The 23660-nt window shown below is 39.5% G+C and overlaps 1 protein-coding gene across 3 annotated transcripts in view; it reads left to right on the top strand.

Moving 5' to 3' along the window:
* Positions 1–2121: 2121 nt before the first annotated feature.
* Positions 2122–23660, top strand: part of nedd4a (NEDD4 E3 ubiquitin protein ligase a) — a 30795-nt gene continuing 9256 nt past the window's right edge. Inside the window, exons 1-11 of one of the 3 annotated variants that reach the window (XM_032515113.1) lie at positions 2122–2401; positions 3431–3504; positions 6391–6469; positions 6565–6603; positions 6841–6894; positions 20126–20176; positions 20601–20662; positions 20826–20928; positions 21799–21962; positions 22152–22269; positions 22586–22750. In XM_032515113.1, coding sequence (XP_032371004.1) covers positions 2357–2401; positions 3431–3504; positions 6391–6469; positions 6565–6603; positions 6841–6894; positions 20126–20176; positions 20601–20662; positions 20826–20928; positions 21799–21962; positions 22152–22269; positions 22586–22750 — 954 coding nt within the window. In that variant the 5' untranslated portion in view covers positions 2122–2356. Of the gene's footprint in view, positions 2402–3430; positions 3505–6390; positions 6470–6564; positions 6604–6840; positions 6895–13769; positions 14290–20125; positions 20177–20600; positions 20663–20825; positions 20929–21798; positions 21963–22151; positions 22270–22585; positions 22751–23660 lie in introns of those variants that run through there. The other 2 variants (XM_032515128.1, XM_032515120.1) reach the window with 2 other exon arrangements.

The raw sequence follows: 23660 nt of genomic DNA, 5'->3' as shown, positions 1-23660 counted from the left end.
GCTTTTTTTTTACTAGTCTATATACTTCCGTAGCTTGTGAATTTCCCCCTCAGAATCAATAAAGTATTATCTTTATCCATCATAATACATCATTAATTATTTGTTGTTTTTTATTCATCTGAATCTGCAAATTAACTTAAGGTATCAAATAAACGTAGTGGAGTAAATTTTACATAATTTCTGTCTAAAATGTTGTGAAGTATAAGTATAAAATAGAAAATGAAAATACCTCAAGATTTTACTTAAATACAGTGCTTGAGTAAATGTAGTTAGTTCCACTCCACTGCACTTTAGTGTGTAAAAGTAATTAGTTGGCATTTGACTGCAACATTGATGAGGGAAACATCTTTTGTTTGGATAAAAAGGACTGATATTTATTTCTGGTAACGGTTGCCGGTGTACACAATCTCTCCCCTGTTCACTCATTGACTATTCCTACATAATAAGCACTATAGTAAACATAGAGTAAATTATTGACTATTAAGCACTAAACGTAGATTTTAGCAGAAAGAAGCATGCTTTATACTATGTGTACATACCACATAATACGAATGCTGCATTATTTGTTCCATTGTAGGATCTTTTATGGCATTATATTTTCCCATTGAGAATTTAGGCACTCAAATGAAATTGTGGAAAATAAAAATAATGCATTGGGTAGCGACCAGAGAGTAACTTAAACATGGCTTTAATATACTCGTGTCTGTTGAGTTGTCATGAGTGTGATAGCTAATGTAATGCTAATGTTCACATTAACAATCAATAACATGTCATTTAATCACTAACTACTTACAGTATACTTAACTCCCTTACGCAAAGACTCTTCAGAGGCAGATACTGAGGTAAGGGTGACTGTCATTCACTTCCTAGATCATTTGTTTACTTCTGGTTCAGGGAATGGAACCAGCAATCATTAACTGTTATGCCACTGCCCCCTAATTATACCAATTTGAAACAGCTAAAACTAAAAAGAGGCATTTTGATGGTCAGTGCACATTGCACCCTTGATTTTCACATTTAGGTGTTTTCATAGACCATGCTTGATGTCCTGACTCCCCTGTCATTTTAGGTAGTACTAGCTATTAGAGCATGACAAACTCTGGGTAATTCTGTGTTTTGTTTACATTTAGATTTTGTTCAGCCTTTATTTTCATGCTATTTGACACCAAAAAATTAGTTCTGAAAAATAGATGGGATGAATTTTAAAACGTTTATATACTTTGGTGGACTCCCTGATCTGTTGAACACCATTATAACTTTGCACCTACCAAATGTAAGGGCTCTAGTTTTAAGCCAAAGACCCCTTAACTGAAAGAGAGACGGAGCAGGGACCGACCCCCTACTACATATATTGTATGACATGAAGTTGTATAACTGGGCCTTAAAAAACATGTAAGGTGGCCTAAAACTTTATACATCCCTTTTTTTGCATAGAATATTAGGCTATTAAAGTAGCCTAAAGAATGATGGCACAATTTTTACACTTTAATAAAGTTTTAATTTCAAACATAGCCTACATGTGGCACAGTGAATCTTTAAGATTACCTGTATCTGTGGATGGCTACCTTAGTTACTACCTTACCAATAGGCCAATAACCCTATGTGGGGATTTATATTTGATAATATGTTATATTTATGTTATGACTAATTTGGAGGCCCGCCTGCGTTGACCCACTGTTGAAGATCCCTGCCCTAGGAGTTAGGCTATGTCTGAAGATATTGAACCCTAAAAATGGCTTTGGGCCTAAGAAGTCAGGTTTCCTTAACATAAAAGTTAATAATTGCTGCTGGTTTCCTAACTTCTGCCTAAGAAATCAGGTTTCATAACTTCCAGGCTTGCTTTCAGTTTCATTTCAGTAAATTCAAAGTAGCCCACCTCAAATACTTATATATATAGTATAGTAGGCTATATAGTGTTATACATATTATACATAGTACTATACTATATAGTAAATGTAACGTTACTTAGTTACATTCCACCATTGCTTTTTGCTGATAGAACCTAATTACTTTTAGTTAAGTAACAGTGAATGCACCGTTTTTACTTAAAATGGAGCTTGTTTGTTTTCACACTGTGTGGTACTTTAAGTGAAAGGCTCTGATGTGACAGGAAGAAGGAAGGAAACAAGAAGAGGAGGAGGAAGAGGACGAAAAAGAGGAGGATAGATATGGAGTGACGACGATGTCACAGCTAACCAGGGCAGGTAAACTGTATCTACCAGCGTAAACACCTGACAGAGGGCATAAAAGAGGCAGAGTAGTAACTAAACACCACTGCTGAACCACCGGACCACTGTGTTCTTCTTCTTGGTTCTTCTTGTTGTCGCTCTCTAGGTGGGAGAAGGGCGAGGATATTATGGCTTCACTTACTCCACAGATCCGAGGACTTCAGACAGATGAGGTAAACTAACGCTTCTATCACATTTACTAGCATTCATGTGATCACGTCGTTAGCCAACTGGCTAACTAGTTAACGCTAACCGTAAGCTTACTAACTAAACAGTGGGAGTTCATTCGCAAGCTAATTAACGCACTAGCTGGCTAACTTGCGATATGAGTTTTGTGGTAGCCAAAATTTGTTACTTATTGCTTGAAAAATCGATGTAATTGATCAGCCCTACTTCTGAGCTAATGCTATCCAAATGTATAGAGCCCTAGCTATCACTTTTTTTTAAAACCAGGAAACACAACAGGCTCCTTAACGCCTCTGTTTCCCGTACTCACACACGCACGCACGCGCGCACGCTGACATCGACCAAACTCTGAATTATCTTGCTAAAAAAACATATTGTCAAAGCTTTCACTCTATGTAACAGTGGCAGGGCCCTATTTCAGTTCTTTTCGCCATGCGTGTGGTTGATTGCAAAATCTCATGACGATTCACTAACTTTACAGTGAAAGCATACATAGGGGTTGTGGGTTATGGTAAATGTGCAGCAGTGCCTGTATTGTCAGGATGTTGCATCATCGCGTAAAACCCTGATTGCAATCGGGGTGTGTGCACGGCATGCACGTGATAATGATTCATGATAAAATGAGTTTTGTTACTATTATAATGACCCAATACCTTGCTATTGATTTCTATAGTATTAACGGGACCTGTAGTCCTGTACCTGTCTAGTGAAGCACATTGCAATACCAACACCAACTCCAATTCAGTATCTACTGGACTTGCATTAACCATGTACAGAATTTAACAAGCGCTATTAATATATAAATAGTAAGAGTTAGAATACGGTCCTAGTTTTTTAGGTTTAATCCAGTTTCTAGTCAAGATTTTAGTTTTTTGCTTTTTCATTAGCAAATCACATTTGCCTCTTTGAGTGTCCTTATGTGTTTTTGTTTGTTACTTATGTGTGATGGCAAGCACTCTGTCTTTATGTCTTTATCATATGCATAAACTCATTAGTATGTTTTTTGTTTTTTTCAGGAAGAAAACAGAGTCCTTAAAGTGAAAGTCATTGCTGGAATTGGGCTGGCCAAAAAAGATATACTGGGAGCCAGGTAAGCTGTACATAGTTACTATCTAGTAAGTGCTCTATAACTAATGAATATGAGTAGGGCTGAAAGTAACTATTAGTTTGATTAACGATTAACTTTCCAATCATTTTCTCCATTAAACAATTCTGACATCATCAAATATATTGCTTTCTTTTCGAGTAAGCAGTCCTAAACCCAAAGATAGTCAGTTTACTACTGCACAAGACACAAAAGCCTCACATCCTCACAATGTAGAAGCCAGACACATCAAATGTATCGCTAAATGAGTAATTATTTTGGCTTCATCAATCTAAAATTGATTATTTTCAATTAATTGATTAATTGTTTACAATATAGGTCATGAAATTGTGAAAAATATCTGTCACAATTTTGCCAATACCAAGATGCAGCATAAAATAGCTTGTTTTGTTCGACCCAAAGCCCAAATATATTAATTTACAATAATATTTTAAAGGGAAAAACAACAAATCTTCACATTATAACTCTCACATAATTAATAAATTCAAAATTGTTGACAATTTTCTGTAAAATCAAAGTCCTCATCTTCCTGTGCATGTGGCAGCGCCATTTCCTGTCAGTTTCCTAATTATTTTCAGCAAAGCTGGACAATTAGAACTTGCTAAAATTGCATCTTCTAATCCACTGTCAAGGAAGAGTGACAGGAAGGTAATCACAATTTTCTTTGTGTGACCAAACATCACACGTATGCCAAAGCCTTCTGATTGAATGAATCAGTATGTGCAAATGCAATCAGACAATTAAATCTATCCAGAGTTCATGAAACGTGCATTTTATACCTTTTATGTGAAATTATCAGGGTACAAACCGCGAAGCGGTAGAACCCTTCTATGTTTGTCTGTTTTAGTTATTATTATTATTATTGTTATTATTATAAATTAACACAAGTCAGCAACCATAAGGCCAATCATCACAAAACTCACAGTGTATGTTCCGATAAGTGCCCCAGATATACCTAGACAGTTTTAAATACATATGCCGCTAGGGGGCGCTACAAGCGCAAGATGGGTGAGGGGCATTACACACATTTTAACATAAATCACATATTCATTGTCCAATCATCACAAATCTCTCAGGATATGTCCTCATAAGTACCTGAACCACAGCCTGAAAGTTTCATTCAAACTTAACACCAGGGTGCGCTATAAATGCAAACAATTGTTGGTCATCTGCTTTTCTCAAATTGCCATGAGCTGGACTGAGCTACCTATCACACTGAATTGAAAATAAAGGTTTTTGACGAATCAGTTGTAGGCGTTTGTCCAATCGTTACAAAGCATGCAGGATATGTTTTATAACGACGTTGGACCACATGTGTGAAAGTACTTTGATGTCGCTACTGAGAAAATGGTTTAAACCCGCGAGTCGCCGCTTGCAGCTATATTTTTTAATAGTTAATGTCATCACCAAAATTGCTGTAATAGCATCACTCTAATGTAACCAGTCACTTAATATATTACTAATGGCAAAATATTGCTGCAGGCCTAAAGTGGCATAAAAACTGGGCAATGGATAATGTGATTGATTGATGTGGTTTTAATGCACGTCTAAGTGTATCAAAGCATCATAAAATAACAATCAGTCAACTTTGTGTTGAGCATAACTGAGCCGGAACGATTATGTTAATGTTTCTCAGGTCTGAATGCAGCCCCTGAACTGATCAGACAATGATTTGCGGTAAAGTGTTTTGCCTCTTTTAGAAATATAGTAGAGAGTCGGCAGCAGAACCACACAAACCACTAATACAGGGAGAGCAGAAAGTAGATCATAAGTGTCTAAACTTAGTTTTTTTATTGTGATTTGGACAATAGCACAGACAACGGACAAACAGACAGACAAAACAGACAGACAAAAATAGACCAAACGGGACATCAGACAGGGTCATCGTGGGTAAGGTGAAATGTTTAACCTCATGAAAAACAAGATATTAAAGGAGACCAGGTTTAATTTGCAGTGTCAAGGTCTGTGGGGTCCTTTGTGTCTAAGATGTCATTTGAAATCTTAACAGTTCTTATTCTTTGCATTAACGCTGGTACAGAAAAAAAAAGTTCTTCAAACTAAATAAATATCCATTTAAGACCCCCAGTAAGACGTTCATTATTTTCCAGTACTTTTCACACTTTTCAGTGACAAGTCTCAATCCTTCCATATTATACATTTCTTGAACTATTTCTATCCATTCATTATTTTTTCAGCCGTTTTCTGGTTATTGCTTTCTTACTAGATTAGATTAGATTAGATTAGATTATACTTTATTCATCCCACAACGGGAAAATTTTGTTGTTACAGCAGCAGCATTTTTTCAATAACAGCAAAAAAAACAAAAACACACAAGCAAGTAAGCGCACAAGAAATACAGGCAAACAATAGACAATGATAATATGGTAGACTGAGTAAGCAAAATGGCGTCAAATAAAGGTATTTTAAAGTGCGGTTGCCATGATACAAGAAACAAACACTACCTGCTAGTAGTATTTGTGATAAATATCCGTCTATATCTAATAAATATTGATCTTTCTGCTTTTTTAGCCCTGTTCGTATGTTTCCCAAATACATAACACTGAAACTGAAAAAGCTCTATGCCAAGTATTGACCTGATCTTTGTTATCTCCTCGAGCCACTAAGAAAAAATATAAGGACACTACCAAAAAAATATTGAAATGACCACCAGCAGACATATTGCCACACAGTCTCCAGCAATACCATTTTATATATTTTGGGGGTTATAAAGAACCTAAAGTATTTTTCCATATGAATTCCCTCTAGATCTGAGCTTGAGATGGTAGACAGCAGATCATAACTGATTTAAATATTATATAGATGGATGTCTACACCAGACCTGAACCTAATGTGTCTCTCTTTGTCCTGCAGCGATCCATATACAAGACTATCCCTCTATGACCCTATCAATGGAGAAATCACAAGTCTTCAGACCAAAACAAAGAAAAAGGTAAGCAAGTGAACGCCTACATTTGCACGTAGACTTTTTTTTTTGTGAACTCCTATTTTATTTTGATTTTCCTTTCCATCTCATGTTACATGAAGACACTGGACCCAAAATGGAATGAAGAATTCTTTTTCCGAGTAAGTGAAACTTAAAATAAATCACCATTAAACATTTTAATGCACCTATGTATGTTGTGGGAAGATTTACACTCATGTATGTGCCAGGAGATCATTTGGGGCATTTTATAACCGGAAACTGGATTCATTTACTGTATATGTCATCATATCTAACCATAAAATACTGAAAACCATCCTGTTGGCTTTGTTGACCATGGCTTATTTCAGCGCTCTGACTTTCCAGTCATTATGTTTAAGGTTGATCCCAGAAGGCATCGTCTGCTGTTGGAAGTGTTTGATGAGAACCGCCTGGTAAGTTTATTTATTTATGGTCAACCTTTCAACCTGTCTGTGTGTAATTCTGATAAACAAAAATTCTTTGGTCGCAGGTTGTTTTGTTAGAATTACTTTATTTCTGTTATTTTCTACAAAGTATTTAATTAAATCTTGCTGTTTGCTAAAAGAATGTGGATTCCAAGTGTGGAAGACCTGGAACACTTTAGGGCTGCAACCAGTGATCATTTATTAATTTGCCTACTGATTATTTTCTTGATTAATCTTTGGGTCTATAAAATGTCAGAATATAGTAAGAAATGCCTGTATGCCCAAGAAGATGTCTTTTAAATTGTTGCTTTTGTCTGACCAGCAGTGTAAAACCCAAATATATTCAGATTTATTATTGCATAAGACAAAAAGCTGCAAATCCTCACATTTGCAGTTAGAACACACATCTTAACACACATTTAATTGATAGTTAACACACGCAGCATATTGGACACAGCCCAAAATTGTTCAAGCCAGGAAAAAGTCTCACTGGTAGATTGATAGATAAGTTTAGAACATATTTTGATATAAAAACGTCATAGTTTTCTCGTTACCTACTGTACACCACAAAACACTGTGAATGCCAAACAAGGCAACATGTCATAATCTGAGGATAAGGCGATCCTCTGTCAGTGCAAGGTTAACTTTGGTTTGCCAGCCTGATACAGCCGCCCTTATTGCATTATTGCCAGGACATGTCTAATATTGTTGGATCCCTTTTTATTCAGAGCTAATAATATGGGCAAATCTGGCTGCTCTTAAGGGCATCCTAACGCTTGTTTACAAGGGTGGAAAGAGATTGAAAAGGGTCCAATATCAGGTCAAGTATCAAATGTCATGTAGATGATGGAGATATTACTGGTATTGATACTTCGAAGATAGATACTGAGAAGCAAGCTTGTGACCAGGATGTCGTCCGTTCTAGCCCCAGACCAACAGGGTAATATCTGGGGGGGCGGGAGCAAAAGAGCAGTGCTTGTCCCTCCCTCATTACCACCACTGAGTTGCCCTTGAGCAAGGCCCTTAACCTCCAACCGCTCCAGTGAAGCTGCTCAGTGGCCAACGGATCGGATCTTGCAAAAGAGAGGCTTCCTCTCAGTGAACCTTCCCTGAATATATAAAGGTTAAAAAAAATACATAGCTAAGTTTCTGTTATGACACAAATGTTTAGGGTTCTTTTGTTTAGCAACAACTCATAAGAACTGAGGTGTGGGTTGTTGTGTGATGGTAGATTTGAGATAGGAGCTTGCAATAGGGATTGACTGATACTGTTTCTATTAGGTCCTATACCGATTATTAGTACTTAATTAATCCAATAACCGATATTTGGAACCAATATACTGTACATTTAAAGTGAAAATGAAAATCTTTAAGTCAAAATTAAGATTTTGGAATGTTACAAACTCCAACAGTAAAAAGTTGTTTAAATGCTTTAAGCAATTATTAAATACACCAGAAATGTTCAATATAATACGCACTAAAAGATAGTCATATGTTGTGGACGGGAAAATTTGTGATCCATTTTTTTAAGTTTTCTTTTACATTCAAAAAATGTACAAAACAAAAAATTACAAACAACCAGAGCCAAAAAACACAGAGAGAAAAGCTGGGAGAGAGGGAGACGAAACAACACATGCAGAAACAGACACACACAAACACCTACATAAACAGACACAGACAGACACAAGACAAGGGACCAATCACATGGGCAGGTTGAGGTCCGGGTTGTAGCGCAAGTCAGCGATGATGCGCCAAGTGTCCAGGGTCCTTTCCACACCACCACTGTCTGTTATATAAACACAGTAAAGCAGTTGGCCCACATAAACAGTCACAAATTGAATGTGTATGATGACACATAGTGAAAACATTACATTGTCATCTCTCAGTTAACATCTCAGGATTGTCAGCTGAGGAAACCACAATTTATTCCATCCATCTATCTTCGTCCACTTATCCGGTTTCAAGTAGCTGGGGGAGCAGCTCCAGTAGGGGACCCCAAACTTCACTTTCCCAAGCCACATTAACCAGCTCCTACTGGGGGATCCAGAGGCGTTCCCAGGCCAGGTTGGAGATATAATCCCTTCACCTAGTCCTGGGTCTTCCCCGAGGCCTCATCCCAGCTGGACGTGCCTGAAATTTCTCCCTAGGGAGGAGCCCAGGAGGCATCCTTACCAGATGCCCAAACCACCTCAACTGGCTCCTTTTGACGCGAAGGAGCAGTGGCTCTATTCCGAGGTCCTCTTGAATGACTGAGCTTCTCACCCTATCTCTAAGGGGGACGCCAGCCACCCTCCTGAGGAAACACATTTCGGCCGCTTGTACCCTGGATCTTGTTCTTTTGGTCATGACCCAGCCTTCATCACCATAGGTGAGGGTAGGAACGAAAACTGACCGGTAGATCCAGAGCTTTTTAAACTCCTTCACTTGGGGTAAGACTCATTCCCTACTTGAAGAAGGCACTCCATCGGTTTCCTGCTGAGAACCATGGACTCAGATTTAGAGGTGCTGATCCTAATCCCAGCCGCTTCACACTCGGCTGCAAACCAATCCAGTGAGTGCTGAGGTCACAGACCGATGATGCCATCAGGACCACATCATCCGCAAAAAGCAGCGATGAGATCCCCGGCCCACCGAACGGCAACACCAACTACGCCTCAATATCCTATTCATTTTGGAACAATTTTAATAAAGCTTTACATAGAATACAGTATTAAGAAAGTAACACATTCAGTAGCTACTGCACCTTACCCTTAAACTCAACAGTCTTTTTTAAAATTTATTTGTGGCTGCATGGCCACACATATTGTATAAAGTCGTACATAAACATTTTTGGAAACTTGTTACCTATTTTAGCTACAGTAGCTTATTATTTGCCTTTCCCCCCACTGCAGTTCCCTTTTTAAGCTATTTTCCACACTGTTCTGAAGCGAAGAAAAAAACAATTCTTGAACATATCTTGCAGTTTTCTTATTGAGTTGCAGTTCAAATGAGTTTGGACATATCTTAAGCTGCCCGGTTCTCCCTGCTGCTTCATCAACCTGTTAGAGTACTACTCTGTGCACGGTTGGTGTCATTCTGATTCTGTACTGTGATTGTAACAAGAAGCAGCACTGTTGATGCACAGCCATGTGTCAGATAGCTATTTCTGAGCACTTGCCGCCATGCACAACATGTCACGTTTTAGAGAGGTTCAGAAGGAACAATTCTGTGCTGTGAAACCTACTCCTTTGTTTTTCTTTATAATTCTTGTTGGTTGTTCATAAAGGATCTTGTACAACATAGAACAGTTGCTGCAGTTTGGTGTTTTGCACAATATTTGGCTTATATTTTAATCTACAGTCCCTCAACAGGTCACAATAAAGAGTAAGAAACAACATACACATTGCACATGTTGTAAACATAACTCCTTCTATAGTCTTAGTTTTGTTTTTTTGTAGTTTGGCAACACGTTTCTAGAATGTGTCCGTCAAACCTGACCATGACTGACTCGAAACTGCCTTGTCATGTGGTACATTTTGTAAGAGTTTGCAGGGTGTGTCAGCAATGTGAATGTGTTTCTGTGTACATGTGTGTCACTGCTGCTCTGACACTTAGAGGAATGAGCAGGAAATGCAGGAAATGTTTGCATACAATTGTTTGTCCTGCTAGCAGCAGAGTCTGTGAATGACTGGGTCTGGTGATCTGTTTGTTGTATAATTATTGATCAGTGATGAATAATAATAATGTTTTTGATTCCCAGTTTGACCTTTGTTGTCTAATTGGTGGATTGCCATGTAGTAAGTAAATATCATCAACGGCTGAGGAGGCTAACCTTTATCTGTAACATGTAGCTAACAAAATATGTACATTTAATTTATGCTGGGTTCAGATTAGGGCTGCACAATTAATTGGTATTTTATCGAAATCCCAATATAGAGTACCACAATATCCAAATTGCGGGGGGGGGGGCGCATTATCGGAGGTGGGGCCCCATTTTTGTTAAAGGCAAAGTATGTGTCAAACCATTCTAAATGCAGAAACGTCCCAGTCTACAAATTGTATCCTACAGACTAAAGGAAAAAATCTTTGTTTAGTACAGATCCTTGCAAAAATCAGAAAAAAAAGTTTTTTCAACGAAGATGAGATAAATGATACAAAAATGATTATCCTCTCCAATATCGTAAATCATATCGCAATCACAATATCAGTCAAAATAATTGCAATTAGATAAATTACCTAATATCATGCAGCCCTAGTTCAGATGTTCTGTGACTTGCTGAGCAGGTTAAGCTTTTTAGTGAAGGAGAGTGAAGGAGTGCTCCAGGCAACAACAAGAGAGACCCCATGATCTAAAAACAGGGTTGTCCTCCCTGTAGACACACACACAATAGATGACATAATCAGACACATCAAAATCTAAATAAGATACTTTCCAAGGTTTCCTTCCTGCTCCTCCATCACACTCTGCCTTGGATGTCTGTGTAGCAGGTCCTGCAGATGGCTGTCAATCTGCACCTGCTGATTGATAGCTCTATCTCCTCTACTCCTGTATCTGTCAACTCAAGCTGCTACTCTAACACACACACACACACACACACACACAACACACACACACACACACACACACAACACACCACTAACACAGTGTGTTTAGTGCCACTCAAACAGGTTTTCTAAAGAGTTTATTAAATATAGCTTGTCCTTCAGTGTTTCTTTTGGTCACAATAGTTTTATGGTGCCACATTCAATGTGTATATTACAGGCGGCTTTGCTTTATTATGGGCCTATTACACCATACCGTATGACTTGGCATAAATAGTGTAGCATGTGTCACCAGTCTTATCTTATGGCCTAAGCACCACCATCAATTGAATCTGTTTTTGGCAGGATGAGTGATTCATAGCCAATCACATGGTGTCCTGGTAGTTTGTCATGTTGGTTTAAAAAATAGACAGCTGCAGCAGGGAAATATCCTCTGGTGAATCATGTCTATTCTGGCTGTGTCTTTTACTTTCACATCTAATACTGATAATGATTTGGATGCAGAGAAATGCCATAAAATAGGCCAGCCTGACTCACAATAGGCTGCCATTAATAAATAGGTCTGTCAACAGCCATGGAGAGGAAATCAGACCAGCACTGACTGTTACATTAAGTGTCATATAACAGGTGTCATGTCACTCTCAAATCTTGTTCTCATCTTCCATTTGTTTTCTGTAGGCAGACAGATAATATTTCGCAGCTTATTTTGTCATCGCCTAACACACTTGCAAGCAAAACACATTTTCTCAAATATTTCTTTGCTTTAGTTGCACTTTTCTATGAAATAAGCAGTTTACAAAAATGTCCCTGCATATTTTCACAGGCTGTGGTGTTTTTTTGTGTGCTATGGGATTTTACACCGCAGTCCTCTGTTTGATACAGAATAATTTTGAAAGTCATTCCCTTTTGATTTTCTGTAATTCAATAGCAGTTGGTAAAAATATTTCTGGAGGCACAGAGCAGCAGAAACATTAGAAGCATAGCTGCAGCAGGAAGTGAGTGAGTGGCCTGAAGCAGATGTAACAGTTAACCAGAGCTTCAGTCTAAGATGTAACGTAGAGGGCTACCATGTTGTTGTTTTCTACAAGGGTGAACAGGAGTGAGGCTGCTGGAACAGACACGAGGTGTTAGACATTAGTCTGGCTGGAACTCAGGAGGTTTTGGTTAACTAGCAGCTAAGCTAAGGTTATAAAGCAGGTCAGTAGTAGAAGTCCTTTTTAAGTTTTAGTGTAACTTTGTTTTCTGTATAGGGTTTAAGCTGCCTAAAGGGGTTCCTCCTCCTTAAGGATTCCTCTTGTTTCAAAGGTCATATTTTTGGGTCATGTCTCCAAACAGAACCACTGACCTCCTCTGACTAAAAGCTGAGATCAGCCTTGAGAGGAATGTAGGTTGTCAACAGAGCTATTTTGGCAATGTACAGCCGCTAATGATTGTGATCACAGAGCAGAGCTCAGAGCAGTTGCTTTGCTTTCCTTTTTTCCTAGCAGCAATTTTGATCATGCAGTTCTCACCGATGCTGCAGGGATTAGAGAGTTAAACGAATGGCACGTCGGCTGCGCTTGCATTTTGCATCAAGGAGAAGCAACACGGACCCTCTGTCAGAAAGCCTCAGCAGCCATGGTGAGCAGAGCGGAGTCGGTGTGTCAGCCCGTAGCCCTGCAGAGAGTCTGTCGCACAGTTCTGTACACTTGAAGGTGACTCCTTTGTCACCAAACTATGCTAATTTACAGCAGTACTCTTCAGTATTCGTACCCAAGGTTAACACTGGAGGATTTAATAAAAAGAGCATTCTGCAGATCTCGCTGCAGCCCTATGGAAAGCTCAGTGGAGAGCTTAATGGCAATATAAAGGATGGAGACCCGGGGGCCAGTGAAGGAGGAGCAAGCAGTGGCTCTGACGGAAGCTCGTGCAGCAGCATGGCCAGCGATGCCGGGTACTGCAGCAGCAACAGCATATTTGAGCCAGAGGCTTTAGAAAAGCACAGGACCACCCAGGAGAGGGGTCTACTCAGCCGCAAGTCCAAAGTCCCGCTGAGACGGTGCTCCTCCTTGGTTATATTTCCAAAGAGCCCCTGCAGCACCCCACCGGCTTCCCCAGTCAGTCCAGTGGCTCTACCTGTTCTCCAACCAGCCAGGGGGTCTTATCAGTCCTCTCTTCAGACATCTGCCAGTGAATTCTTACAAGATGAGGAATTGAATTGCAAAGAGTCCACCACCACGGCAGGAAGTGGCCGACGTCTCCCAAAAGGAAGCTGTTCATCCGAGTTGAGGGACACCAAACACGTAGTGCAATGTAATATTCCTATACAGGATGAACCAAAAGGAAAAATGGATGACATGAGTACAATAAGGGAACTTTCCTCAACTGTAGACCGATTGAATCGTCACTCTAGCAGCGTGTTGCTGCACTTTGCCCACCAGAGACCAATGATGTCTGCGAAGGGAGCTACAACCACCGCTACATTCAATGTGGAATATCCTGAGGATCCTAACCCAGCCACACATCTCGAGGGTGAACCACACCCCACAAAAAACTGTATCGTAGTACTTCTGCTTGTTTGTTCTCCTCAACTAAACTGTCAGAAAAAGCCCACAAGGTCTGTTCATCAGAAAAAGGTCAGGAAAGGCCTGATGAGAACCATTGTTATCGCGCCATACAAAGGAGCTTTTCCCTGGAGGTGCCCTACGCTAACACTGGAATATCATGTCATGTTTCAAATCCAAAACTCAGTAGCCCTCTCTCTCCACATGTTCACATTCATTTGTCTCCTTGCTGCCCAGCTAAATTGCCGAGCTTTATTAGTGATGTAAACAAAGCCACAAAGGAAATAACACACCAAAGAGCCCGGTTCAAAACACCAAGGTGAGTGTTCATTGGATCTAGCTTATGCTCACTGATCAACAGGAACAACCTGAAATGCCTGAAACTTGTATTCAGAAGCAAACAGCTTTCAATTAGGTCTTTACATGACACATGAATGCCCTCTAAAGGAACACTGTGGAGCCACTTATGGAGTTGTTTAACTGGTTTAAGTAGATTTCATACTGCTTTGGTTTGACTGTTCAGGTGACGCCACTTTTATTCCTACTTTCATGTACATTGTAAAATTAAAGTTGGACTGTCCTGAAAATTGCAAAAAACGACTACTTTGGCTTGCTGGCTTTATGCTAAATCTTTGTCTTATAGTTGCTTAAGGAAAGTTTATAGTTTTTGACACTATATTTTTCAGTATGGAATACATATGCGGTGATAATGGTGCTCTCGGGGCGGCTGTGGCTCAGTGGTAGAGCGGTTGCCTGCCAATCGGAAGGTTGGTGGTTCGATCCCCGCCCCTGCAGTCATTGTCGAAGTGTCCTTGGGCAAGACATTGAACCCCGAGTTGCCCCCGGTGCTGCGCATCGGAGTGTGAGTGTGTATGAATGTTTATCTGATGAGCAGGTGGCACCTTGTACGGCAGCCCAGGCCACAGTGTATGAATGTGTGTGAATGGTGAATGTATCCTGTAGATGTAAAAGCGCTTTGAGCAGTTGTTAAGACTGGAAAAGCGCTATATAAATACAGCACATTTACATTTACATTACTCTCCTTTACTGCTCGCCATTCAAAACTCTGTTTACTCATGGTCAGCCATTAGGCTTGCCTCAAGCTAGAGTGGCATTCAGTAACTGAGAAGATCGCTACAGCTAAGTCATGCAATTAACAAGCCCAATGTGGACAAACATTCAGAGGTATTCGTTTACATTACAGTAAATCCATTTGCATATTGGTTTCTAAGAAAAGGGTGAAGGAGAAGGAAAAGTTGCCCGTCTTTCATCTTGAGTATGTTCGTTTGTTGCCGTGTGTGTGGAGATTCTCAACTTTAGAGTAGTTCTATATTTTTACTATTCTGTTAGCGCTATGAGTAATCGACTTAAGTATTTACCCGGGCTAATTTTAGTGGTGGGAAAAGCAGTGCCCCTTGCTGATATAAATAAAGTGCCTCTGAAATATTCTCCCTGACTCCAGATAGTCTGGTGGTCTGTAGCACTGCCCAGTCCTGTGGATTCAAATTTAACAGCATGATACTAGAGCAGCGCATAGTCATGCCAGCCATCTGTGGACATGGTGTGTGTGTGTGTGTGGGGGGGGGGGTGGTAAATGTAATGCAGGCAGGATGGGAGCGGGAGCCTTTCCCAGTAAAAGGTTGGTGCGTTCCCTTCGCTGTGGGTCCCCCTGCCAGGCAGTGTTTGTGAAGTATCGAGTGTCAGCCTCTCCCCTTGCATTTAGCAGGTTGACAAGTAAAAAGGTCTCTTACTTAGCCTGTCATTTTTTTTTCTTCTTTTTTTCTTTTAAAGATTATTTTTTGGTCATTTTCAGCCTTTATTTTTGATAGGAAAGTGGATGACATGAAAGTGGGAGAGAGAGAGGGTGAATGACATACAGCAAAGGGCCGCAGGTCGGAGCTGCACCCGGACACGCTGTGCCGAGAACCAAACCTCCACACATGGGCGCCCGCTCCACCCACCGAGTTATCTGGGCGCCCACCTTTAATTTTACTTTCAAAGATCTAAATTTGCTTTTGTAAATCTTTCCTTACTAAATACGAAATTACTAAATATGGTTAAATGAGCTTTGTACTCTTTTTCCTTTTACAGCAGCAGCAAAAATGATTACCTCATGCCTAAAAACAGTCCAACAACAATGTTTATCTATAAAAAACAAAGGGGGAAATAAACGGCTTAAACAATTGAAAATTTGACAAAATCTAAACTACCTATCCCTACACCTATTTGGGCTTATTGTAACATCTATACAAATACTGCAAAAGAAACAAAGTTAAAGCTGATGAACTATAGCCTGACAAGCCAGACCGGCTGGAAATTACATTTGCTGCTGCTAGATTTCTATGCTAGATAAACTATATAAGATAATCCTTTTATCCCTTCCCTAGAGGTGAATAGAAAATATATAATGGAATAAATAATATGAGGTGTATAGACAACTTTTACAATAGTAGAAGTAAGAAATTAACTAAACAAGAGCACTTAAAGACAGTTGTGTAAATAGTTAAATGAATCAATTGTGATGCAGCTGGGGTGGTGTTTTTATGAAAATTTCAGGTTTCTTATCTGCAATTCTCATAACCCTGTAAACCTCATCTTACAAGTTAATGAACAACCAATAGTGAAAAAGACATACCACGCCATTTATTAATCACGCAAGAGGAAATTACATTTTATGAACGTGAATAAATTGAAAACGTAAAATTAAGAGTCTTTCTGCTGTATTTTGAACAACCCCAAGAAGTAAGTAAGATTCTTTAATTAAATGTTCTAGGTTATCAAGTTGACAATTATGTCATTATGGGCCGTCCAGATTCAACTCTCTCAACTAGTTTTGTGCAGCTGCCACAGGCGCGTGTGTGCGTGTGCGTGTGCGTGTGTGTGTGTGTGTGCGCTGCATTGCCTGATTCAGGCCAAGGAAACCTAGATTTTCTTTAGAAAATGTCTTGGTTCAAGCTAGAACTCTTTTTGATTCCTTCAGAAGTGATAACGTGGTTTAGAGAAGCAACTCACCCATTATGAAAAGAGCCCTGCAACGCCAAGCTTAACTCTTAGGCCTCCAGCATACTGCTTGCGTGGCGTGTCCGTTGCGGGGCGGCTACGTGGCATGTTCTCTATTTGCACACCAGAAATGTGTCTGATGTGGTGGTGCTGCTGCTGCTAGCTTTGTCTGTACACATGTATGTTTCTCATTGATAAAATGAAATAATAGCAGTAGTATACTTAATGTTAAACATAAATATATTCTTGTTTCAAAACAGCAAAGAAGGCAAAATAGGCTACAGAATATTTTGTTCTGTATTGACAGGTGCAATATTTGAAAATCGATAATTATTTATTATTTTTTTAAATTACATTTATATCTACATTTATGTCAAAACCTAGAGACTTTCAAACATTAAAATGTCATTTATTAAATGTATTTGTGTGAAAATGACATATAAACATCTGTTTTGCCTGAAACTGCTTCCAACACACTAGTGTGTTGCGTAAAAAAAATAGGCGCCTGTCCTATTTCTAGCATGGACGCGTTTTCAGCGCGGCCTGAGACGTGAGTGTCACGCAGGCAGTGTACAAGCTCTAACCTGTTAACATGGGAGCCAAAATAAAAACGGACACGCCACGCAGCTGACACGGTCACGCCATGTTGGCAGTTTGCAGGAGCCCTTAGGCTTTCACTGTCAAAACTGGAGAGAAATAGAGAGCAAAATATAACTTTTTTTCCTCCTTTTAGAGTTAATATATTTTGCTTTACACTTTCATCAGCAAAACAAATGAACAGAACAGGCCATCAGACTTTGTGTTACTGCCTCCTGCTGTGACAGCAAATGGTGGATGTGTGGAAAACGAGGGCTTCCTGATTTTACAGCTTCGACTTTACATTGTCATGAAAATCAAACATAGTCTCTGCTACTTTGGCAGTTTTTAATGTGTGTCTTTGCCAAAATATAACTTGTTCCAATTTATTTGATGGAATTTCTGATCAGGATGGTTTGATGGACACTTTGTTTGGCTGCTCCAATAACATTAGCTGAGTAGCTCTTCAGAAGTTTAGGTTTCACAAGCTGCTGTCCACCTGTTAAAAGTAGTTTGTCGTTGCAGAGCTAAGATGGATATCACTGAGCTTGCTCCACAGATGCCCAACATGTGTCTGTAACTGTTTGCCACAACCTCATACAGTACGTGGTCAGCACTGCTGAATGCCACATGCTAATCTGAGTTGCATTTACTGTAGTGTCACTTGAACCTTCAGGGGATGCTCTGAAAGGATCTATCTATGGCTGTCTTTTTTATCTTGGACAGTCTTGTCATGTGTCCAAAGCATATAAACGATTTGTTATGCTTGGTCTCACTCATTGTTTATGCATTGCTGTTTATGAAATACTGGGTTTTAATTTAAGACAGAGGAATCAGTTGTCCAAAAAGTTTGTCATTATTTTTATGGTTCAGTTTCTCGTCATCTGAGCGGATCATTAAAAGCTATGAAGGGCAGTGTATTGATACATATTTATACATATAAGTAGTGGGTGGCTGTTACATGGGCTCTGGGTTTAAGTGTAAGATCAAATATGCTGTGGACTGAAAGTGAAATTTAGATGAAGGTAGATCTGAACGATGATGCACTCAATTTATTGATTTTAAATGTAAAACAATGCCAAAAAATAAGATTATCCACACAGACATATTGTGGGAAAGGACAGTGTGGTTCAGAAATGTCCTTAAAAAATGTCTTAGTCAGTATTCAGTTATTTACATTTTAGGGGGAGGATATCGGTTCATGACAATGTTCTATATGAAACCACCCTACTGTGTGTTCTACAGTACACTGTTCGTAAACAATACCAAAAGAAACACAAATTGTTATTTTCTTAATATCCTGTGGACTGGTATGTAAATAAATATACTGTAACCAACATTATACTGTAACCACTAAATACGGAGACATTCTTAAACATCAGTAGTAGTAGTAGTGGTAGTAGTGGTGGTAGTAGTAGTTCTTAAGTCAGATTTCCCCTTTTTCCTCCTTCTTTACACCCTGTTAAATATAATAATTATATAAAATAGTCTGACTTGTTACTGGACCACAGTCAACCTTGGGTGTGACATCATTCCCAGTTCTAAGCTACAACTTCTGAGTTAAATGGAACACAGCATTACTGTAGACTTGTGTGTCTTTACTTATTGATTTGTGACCTTTTACGCATTTTTATTTAAATATCTGTTACAAGACCCATGGCGGTTTGTGACAATATCCAATAATTACCTTTTATTTGCTATGATGTAGTTCAAGTTAAATACCACATATAACAGGGGGCCAGATAGCTCATTTGGTGGAGCGGCCGTCTATGTGTTGAGGTTTGCTCCTCAGCGCAGCGGACCCGGGTTTGGCTCCGACTTGTGGCCCTTTGCTGCATGTCATCCCTCGCTCTCTCCCCTTCCATATCTTCAGCTGTCCTGTCAAAAAAAAATAAAGGCTGAAAATGCCCAAAATAAAAAAATACCATATATAACATGTAACGCAGCATGGGTTAATAAATAAAATTAAAATTGAAAATGATTCCAAGACAATTAATGACAACTGTGCTCATCAAACTAGTAAGTAGGAAAATAATTCAAAAAAACACCACCACCGTTGTGGTTAAAATCTTCGTGAAATAAAAAATGCATATAGAGGAGATATTCATATGAGTTTTCAGGCTCGTTGCTGGTGTGCACGGACTTGCCTTTCTTGGCTGCACTGTTAGACATGCAAGGGCAGGACGAAGGAGGCCTCCATCTATATTTGTTCACGTACACACTCTATATACTGCGGTTAGACAGTTTGACCTGCCGCGGGTGTTAATTTTGTCACAAAGCTGACTCCCTCAGTACAGTGTGTTTTTGCCTTCAGGCCTCTGCCTTCGAGATTCTAACGACTGTGATAAAGGCATGCAGTGATTGTGTGAAGTATTAAAAAAATGACAGTTTACAAATGCTACATTATTTTGGTCCCAGTCTCACTAGCAATAACACAGTGCATCCATTCATTGTGAGCTAATAAACACTTTAATATCTAGGCTACATGCTAAGTATGTATATATGGAGATCAAGTTGTGTGTCAGTGTGTGTCTGTGTGTCATGATCCTCATATCTCTGTGTGACTCTCTCTCTGTCAGACACGTGATGACTTTCTGGGACAGGTGGACATCCCATTAAATCAGATACCGGTGAGTCCTTGGTTGCAGGAAACTCTTGTTTTTTTTTTTTAAATTAATGACTGTGACTCGTTTAAGTTCATGTACTGTATGTTTTAATTTATTTTGTTTTAACTGTAGCTTTAGCTGCACAAGCTCTTGACTTCAATGTCACCATGTAAAAAAAAAAAAAACCTGCACGCCCTTACTCAGGTGTCTGTTCCACATCATTGTCTATAGTTTTGGAAACACAGTCTGTCATGTTTATGTTGCCTTCCTACTACTGTTTCATTATAAATACAACACCAATAAATTATAGCTCATGGTACACAGTCACCATCACCAGTCTCTTTAAATGTTCTGTGTACTACTGGTACAATACCAGATTTATTCACGCAGCTGTAAAAATGTTGGGAGAATGTAATTTAATTTCCTTTTTATTTTATTTTTTTCTCAGACAGAAAATCCTAATACAGAAAGACCATACACATTCAAGGATTTTCTGCTTCACCCACGAAGGTTGGCATTATTGCATGATCTTTCCCTGTTTAACATTTCATTTTTACATACGTTTATTTGTAGGAGAAACAATAAGCCACAGTTCTTTACTTTCAAATAATCCTGGCAATATTAATTTCTTTCTTGTTAAAAAATAAATAAATTCATTTTGTTTGTCCTGCAGCCACAAGTCCAGAATCAAAGGTCACCTGCGTCTCAAAATGACCTACCTGCCAAAAAATCCAGATTCAGAGGAAGAAACAACAGAACAGACTGAGGACATGGATGTAAGTCTGGCTAATAATGCTTGTTCAGCAAAGAGATATCTCCTACAGATCCTCTTTTGTTGAGTGTGCCTACGCAATAATGCTTCTTAAGCCCCTGATACACCAACCAGACGGCCGACCCTTGGCAGAAAAGGCAGTTGGACTGATTAGTCTCCCCGAGTTGGTTATAAAAGTGCCTTGGAACACACTAAAATGACGAGACGTAATACGTCTCTTTCATTTGTTATTCAAGTTTGTTAGGCCATAGTATCCATTTACTCTCATAGCCTGCTGAGACCGGGAAAAACTGGATGCAGAGAGCAAGTCTTTTGTGTTAGCTCCGCCTACCCTCTCTGACGGACCAACCACTGCTGGGTGATGAAAAAGGTTCACTAACTTTGCACTGCTTGTGATTTTTCCAGAGAATGTCAACACAGACACCCAGTTATAATACTGCAAATGCAAAGGCTTTCATCAGTGTGCCATAGGCTCAATCACCATTGTGTTAACCCATATGATAATAGATATTGATAGATTGGAAATAATATAACCTTGGCATTGTCACTTTGGTTTTATGGTTTTCACCTTAGAGTTTTGAACAATGAAATGTCATAGCAGTAATATGTGCTCTTTATAGCGTCTACTGTAAGTCTTGTCTTAAAACACATAGTCCATGAGTCCATTTCATATTTGTCCCACTGTGTGTCCATGGCCTTTGTAAAATATGCGGATGCTGAGTCAGAGCTCCAGTCTGTGCATTTTCTTCCAGTTGTTTTTTGGTTGTGCAGTTAAACAGCTGACATTAGGATATTGTCTCCATCCGGCTTGTCCTTTTATTTTAATTTTTTTTTTTTTAAATTTAAACTTTGTTACTTTGTTTATGTCATGCAGCCTGGTTGGGAGTTTCTGGAGGCTCAGGACATGTCAGGTCCCAGACAAAATCAGCTGCTGCCTGCTCTGCCCCCTGGCTGGGAGGAGCGGCAGGACAACCTGGGAAGAACCTACTTTGTCAATCATGAGAGCAGAACCACACAGTGGACACGACCCACAATTCAGTAAGAAGGCTCCCCCTCTCCCCAGCAAAGTTCCTTTTTCTAGATCACTTTTCTTGTGCAGTACTGCACAGCCATTCCTTGGGTGCTGATAAACACCCAAAGAATGGCTGCCTAGGCTACATGTTAAATATATATGGAGATCAAGTTATATTGTGTGTGTGTGTGTGTGTGTGTGTGTGTGTTTTACAGGAACGTTGATGGGGAGATGCAAAGAAGACAGAACAATAACATAGATGCAGAGCATGCTATTATTACACGCAGACAGATCTCGGACCATGATGAGAACACCACACGAGAGTCTCCTGAGGTAATTTTAGTAGTTTTTATAAATGTTTTTAGGTGAATGGGTGAGGAAAGGAAATTAAGGATGGGGCAAGTCTGTTCTGATGCCATGTTGAAGCCAGGTGTTTCAATGGGGGATGTAGCAGTGTAGTTCTGGCCTGTCCTCTGAGGGCTTTGGCATAAACGCTTAAGGAAATCCACTTTTATTAGGTCTAAACAAACTAACTTTTAGGTTTATATGTTTGCACAAAGTCATTTGGCAGAGCTGCTGATGTCGGATGTAACCTTGGATCAGTACCCCACTGTGTCTTCTTAATGAGGCTCTTTCTCTCATCTTCTAGAGCTGGGAGATCATTACAGAGGATGTGTCCACCTTGTACCACAGCAATAACCAGCTCACATCAAGTCCACCCCACGGGCCTGCAGAGTTCCACCCGTCCCGCGCTGAGCTGAGAAACAGTCACATTTCTCGGGCCACAGCTGGCGAACTGCGCACTTACCAGACGGTAAGTCATTTTCTGTGGTTCCTCTAAGTCAGAAGAGGAGAGACTTACAATGGGATTAATATGAAACAAAATGCTTTCATTAAGAGAGGGAGAAGTTCAGCAGTGTCTTTAACAACTAAAACTGAATGTGTGTGTGTGTGTGGGTGTGTGTGCGTGCGTGTGTGTGTGTGTATTTATATATATATATATATATGTGTATATATGTGTGTCTATGTATGTATATATATGTATGTGTGTGTGTGTATATATATGTATGTGTATGTATGTTATTATATATATATATATATATATATATATATATATATATATATATATATATATATTTAAGCCTTGGGCCACTCCGTAGTTTGGGAAATTAAGAAGCGATGCAGCAGTAACATTGTGGATGACTAGCAGAAACAAACCTTGAGGAGAAAAGGATAAAGAAAAGAGTCTTTGAATTTTCTTTGAAAGTTCATTTTCAAAGCCCTTCCAGCTGGTTCTCTCAAATTATTTGGATGTACTGTTGATTAATTAAGTTACCACCGGAGTACGTTGAGTCTTAAATACTTTTTCAAATTTTTTTTGTATCACCCTGTTTTGATCCCACTAAGTAAAAAGGGATGTTTCTGTGTACCTTGATTTTCCCACATGTGAGGTTAAACACATTACATGCAGCAAAGGGCCGCGAGTTAGAATCAAACCCAAGCTGCTGCAGTAAGGATTGAACCTTGGTACATGGGGTGCACGCTCAACCAGGTGAGCTGCCAGGGTTCCCCAGGTCCATTGTTTTGTGTTGAGCTGTATCTTGAACCAAATCATCTAAAGTGTACTCTCAGTGGCAAGACAGCAGGACAAAAACAGCAATACTGAGACTGGGCAATATTGGAAAAACATGAGGCAACACACAACACCAATGCCCAGTGGTAGG

The sequence above is a fragment of the Etheostoma spectabile genome, chromosome 1 (genome assembly GCF_008692095.1).
Source record: "Etheostoma spectabile isolate EspeVRDwgs_2016 chromosome 1, UIUC_Espe_1.0, whole genome shotgun sequence".
NCBI lineage: Eukaryota > Metazoa > Chordata > Actinopteri > Perciformes > Percidae > Etheostoma > Etheostoma spectabile.
The sequence above is the reverse complement of the archived record's forward strand: the minus strand, read 5'-3'. Positions and strand labels throughout refer to the sequence as shown.